General features: G+C 52.4%; 1 protein-coding gene across 1 annotated transcript in view; it reads right to left on the bottom strand.

The window, feature by feature from the left end:
- Window positions 1-708: 708 nt before the first annotated feature.
- NEMF (nuclear export mediator factor) overlaps window positions 709-3,778 on the bottom strand; it is a 21,800-nt gene continuing 18,730 nt past the window's right edge. The window contains exons 28-32 of the mRNA XM_010004377.1: window positions 3,170-3,202; window positions 2,080-2,186; window positions 1,956-1,999; window positions 1,778-1,857; window positions 709-786 (exon numbers count right to left, since the gene is read on the bottom strand). Of these exons, the coding sequence (XP_010002679.1) occupies window positions 709-786; window positions 1,778-1,857; window positions 1,956-1,999; window positions 2,080-2,186; window positions 3,170-3,202 (342 nt within the window). The remainder of the gene's footprint in view (window positions 787-1,777; window positions 1,858-1,955; window positions 2,000-2,079; window positions 2,187-3,169; window positions 3,203-3,778) is intronic.

Raw genomic sequence — 3,778 nt, 5'->3', positions numbered from 1 at the left:
GGCTGAAAATTGGTTTTAAACTTTCCTCAAAAAAAAAAAAAAAAAAAAAGAAATAAAAAAGAAAAATTAAAAACTTTGTCTTCTAGAACAAAAGAATTCCTGATGGCAATTCCTGCGCCTGTATAAGCTTCAGCTTCAGGAAGGGCTGGGGGTGGTGCAGTCACAGCCCAGCTGGGGTTCCACACCTCACTCTGGGCTGATTCTGATCCTTGAGCTCCAGTTCTTCCCTGCCTACTCCTCACCCCCACGGGGCAGGAATTCTGCAGCCCTGGGCAGCTGGGCCTGCACCTTCCACCTCTTGGCAGCCAGGGACAGCTTTTGGGAAAAAACAAAATCCTGCCTTGTCCTCTATGAAGCATTTTGCACTGAAACTCCCAGAGTTCTATCAGCAACTCCACTGACCCCTGAGGGAGGCAGCAGCCCTGGGAAGCCACTGCTCACTGCTGCTGCAGGGATTGAGGAACAGCTTTGCTCAGAGCCAGCACGGGAAGCATGAGAGAGAGAACCAAGAGCCCTGACCAACCACCAGCAATTTACTTGCAGGATTTTATACTCTTTACATCAAGTCCATCTAAACCACCATGTGGGAACTGGTCCTTGTCTTCTCAGCTACCACAGAAGCTAAATCCAGTCCTGGTGGGTCCATCTGTCTGTCTGTCCCAGCTGCAGGGTTCTGGCTGGGCACCAGCAGGAAACCCACCCACAGCATCACTTCTTTTTCCTGTTCAGGAGATGAGGGGCAGACACTTTCACTTTACCAGGAATATTTCTTGACAAGTCTGTATCCTACAAAACATTAAAAAAATGAGAACTTGAACATGGCAGGAAAGCATTTACAAACATCTTCCTCATCCCTCTGAGTGCTGGCAGGGGCTGATGTGCCTCTTCCTGCCACTTCTCCCCTCAAAGAAAAGACACTGATGCCAGGATTCTGTTCTGGCACCATCTTTTATTCATGAAAGACTTAACAGGTTTTCTGTGCTGCTCTCACATGTCAGCTCCACTGGGACGGGCTGGCTGGGCCAGCAGTTCCCTGGGTGCTACTTGTTTGCCTCAAGGTCATTAACAATTAATTGTGTTTTTCTAGCAGATCCCCACAGAAAGTCCCCATGAAGGCTGCTGCCCTGCAGTGTTTCTGATCAGTGACCCATCAGAAGTAGCTGTCACAGCAGCCTGGGGATCACTGAGGTGAAATGAGAAACGAACACCTGAGGACTGGAAGTCCTAAGAGGCAGAGCAGGGGGAGCTGTGGGAGAGGAGCAGGGCCAGAGGTACCAGAGGTAGCACAGTCCTGGGGCAGGCAGCCCAGTCCTGGGGCAGGCAGCCCAGTGCTGCAACTGATGGCCCCACTGGAGAAGGAAATGGAGGGAATGGCAGGAGAGCAGGAGGAAACTGCATCTGTGGAAACAGCTGCCTGGGGAGAGCAGCAGGAAAGCCCCTGCACAGCATGACCCTGCTGCCAAGCCCAGCCCTGCTGAATGCCCAGCTAAACCACCTGCCCCTTCCACACACAGCCAGGAGTGAGCATTTCCCCTCCCAAAACTAGAGGACTTAGGAAGGTGATGCTTTTGTCAGATACACGATGACAAATCAGGAGCAACACAACACAGAAACCCAACACCCAGTGCTACTGGTGGGGCCCAGTTCCTAATGGTTATTTCCAGCCCTGGCAGCAACTGCCCAACCCCACCCTGCTAAAACACACAGCACACTTGGAAGTTGTTTCCCCCCTAGATGTCAGGAGTGGCCCAGAGGAACCCGCAGCCCCCCTGCTCACCTTCACGCTGCGGAACAGGTCCTTCTCTCTTGCACTGGCTTCTTTGGATTGCATGAAGTTATGCAGGGCAATCTTGGCAGCTGGGAAAACACAGGGCACGTTGCAAGCAGGGTGTGAAAACCTGCTTGGCTCCAAAGGGCAGAGCACTGGGGAGGGTTCAAGGGCTCAGCTACTGTACCTTTTCCCTTCTTTTGAGTGCCAGGAGTGAGCTTGACTTTATACCTTCCAACAGAAGAGGTTTCTGTGAGTAGCACACAGGCTGTACCCCTATCCCTCCCCCCCAAGAAGAGGCTGAAACTTACTTATAGTTGGTCATGGCTGTGTAGGGAGCACAGATGGGGACAGCAAAAAGCAGGATGTCCTCAGGGTGTGGCTGGCCTGTCAGGGAGTCCAGCAGAGCCTCAGCCTCCTGAGGGGCAGAGGGGTTTGCTGTAAAACCCACCAGCCACTGCCCACCCTCATGGCTAGGGCCCCCCTCCCAGCACAACCCCACCAGCAGTGTGTGTCAGAGCTCCTGCTGGGCTTACCAAAATGGACTAAACCTCCCTTTATCACTCACTTCTATTGACATTAAATTACCAACCCATGATTCATTATTGACCACCTTTCATTATCAAAAATCACACCATTCAAAACAGGCCGGATTGAGTCTTAAATGGCCCAAACGGGATCTCTAAATGTGGTGACAGCTTCCCAGAGTCACCACAAACTGCTCCCTCCAACAACGTTATCCTCCTTCATTAAAGAATTTAAAGAAATCTGTTTCTTTCCAGCCCTGGGCAACACCCACAGCCTGTAATTACAAAAGACTTTGAAGCAAATGTGTATATGTAAATAAAGCTGTAAATGAGAGAGCAACTTCCTCTGCACTGCACTTGCCACCCTCCTGGCCAGAGCCACTGCTGCTGGGGCTGCAAATACCTCTGGAAACAAAGGCAAGGGACAAACCTCCCTGTAGCCAGGCCCATTTCCCACTGGGATGGATGGGATAAACAGGAGAGGAAGGAAAAAGAGGTGATGTTTTTATAGAAATGCAGCTGGGTTTAAGCAGTCACAGGCAAAGAGGAGACTGGAACAGCAGAGCTGTGTCCTGGAGGACTCACACATGGGCCAATGAAAATTACAGAATCCCAGACTGGTTTGGGTTGGGAGGGACCTTAAAGCTCATCCAGTCCCACCTCCCGCATGGGCAGGGACACCTCCCACTAAACCAGGTTGCTCCAAGCCCCATCCAACCTGCCCTTGGATACTGCCAGGGAGGGCAGAATGCTCTGCCTCTGGTCCTGCTCCCAGGCTGCTGGGTGCTGCAGCAGGGCCTCACAGGCCTCACAGCTTCCAGGCCGATTTTCCTTCTCCTCAGCACTTGGTGGAACTTCAACAAGTAGCACTCACCTCAGCTCCTGGCTGATCCTGGTCCTGCTCCTCCTGCACACACGAACAAAGGAGACATCAGAGCTGCAATGAGCACACAATTGCTTTTTTCTCCCCCAGCCCCATGAGAAAATGCATTCTTTTCTCAGCAGCACACAGAAAGCCACATCCTCACTGCAAAAAGGACTTATTTTAAAGCAAAGTTTACGTGGCTGAGGAGAGGAGTATTTCCTTCAGAACTCCCACTTGCTTGGCACAGGCCAAGCTGGGAGGAGAGAGATGGGCTGTGACCCAGGGACACCGAGGGGCAGCAGCACTGGGTTTCAGGTGCACCCAGGGGGAGGCACAGACTTGTCTGGGTCCTCAGCAGCCTGGCCAGGCCACTGCTACTCCAAGGCCTCGGCTGGCTGAGCTGGGCACAATGTGCACAGGTTGCTGAGGGGGCTTTTCCTGCTTGTTTACAAACCAGGGGACTCCCAGAGTCATGACATTAGGCACAGAATTCTCCCCAACACCAGCAAGAGCTGCTCAGCCTCCCTGGCAGAAGAGAGCAACACTGGCAGGAGAGCCATGGACAGATGTGTGGACAGGAGAGGTGAGAGAGAGGGTGCTGCTCACCTTCTCATCCTG

Source organism: Chaetura pelagica, unplaced genomic scaffold (assembly GCF_000747805.2).
Source record: "Chaetura pelagica isolate M959 unplaced genomic scaffold, ChaPel_1.0 scaffold141, whole genome shotgun sequence".
Taxonomy (NCBI): Eukaryota; Metazoa; Chordata; class Aves; order Apodiformes; family Apodidae; genus Chaetura; species Chaetura pelagica.
Note: the sequence above shows the minus strand (reverse complement) of the source record. Positions and strands in the feature narration are given on the sequence as shown.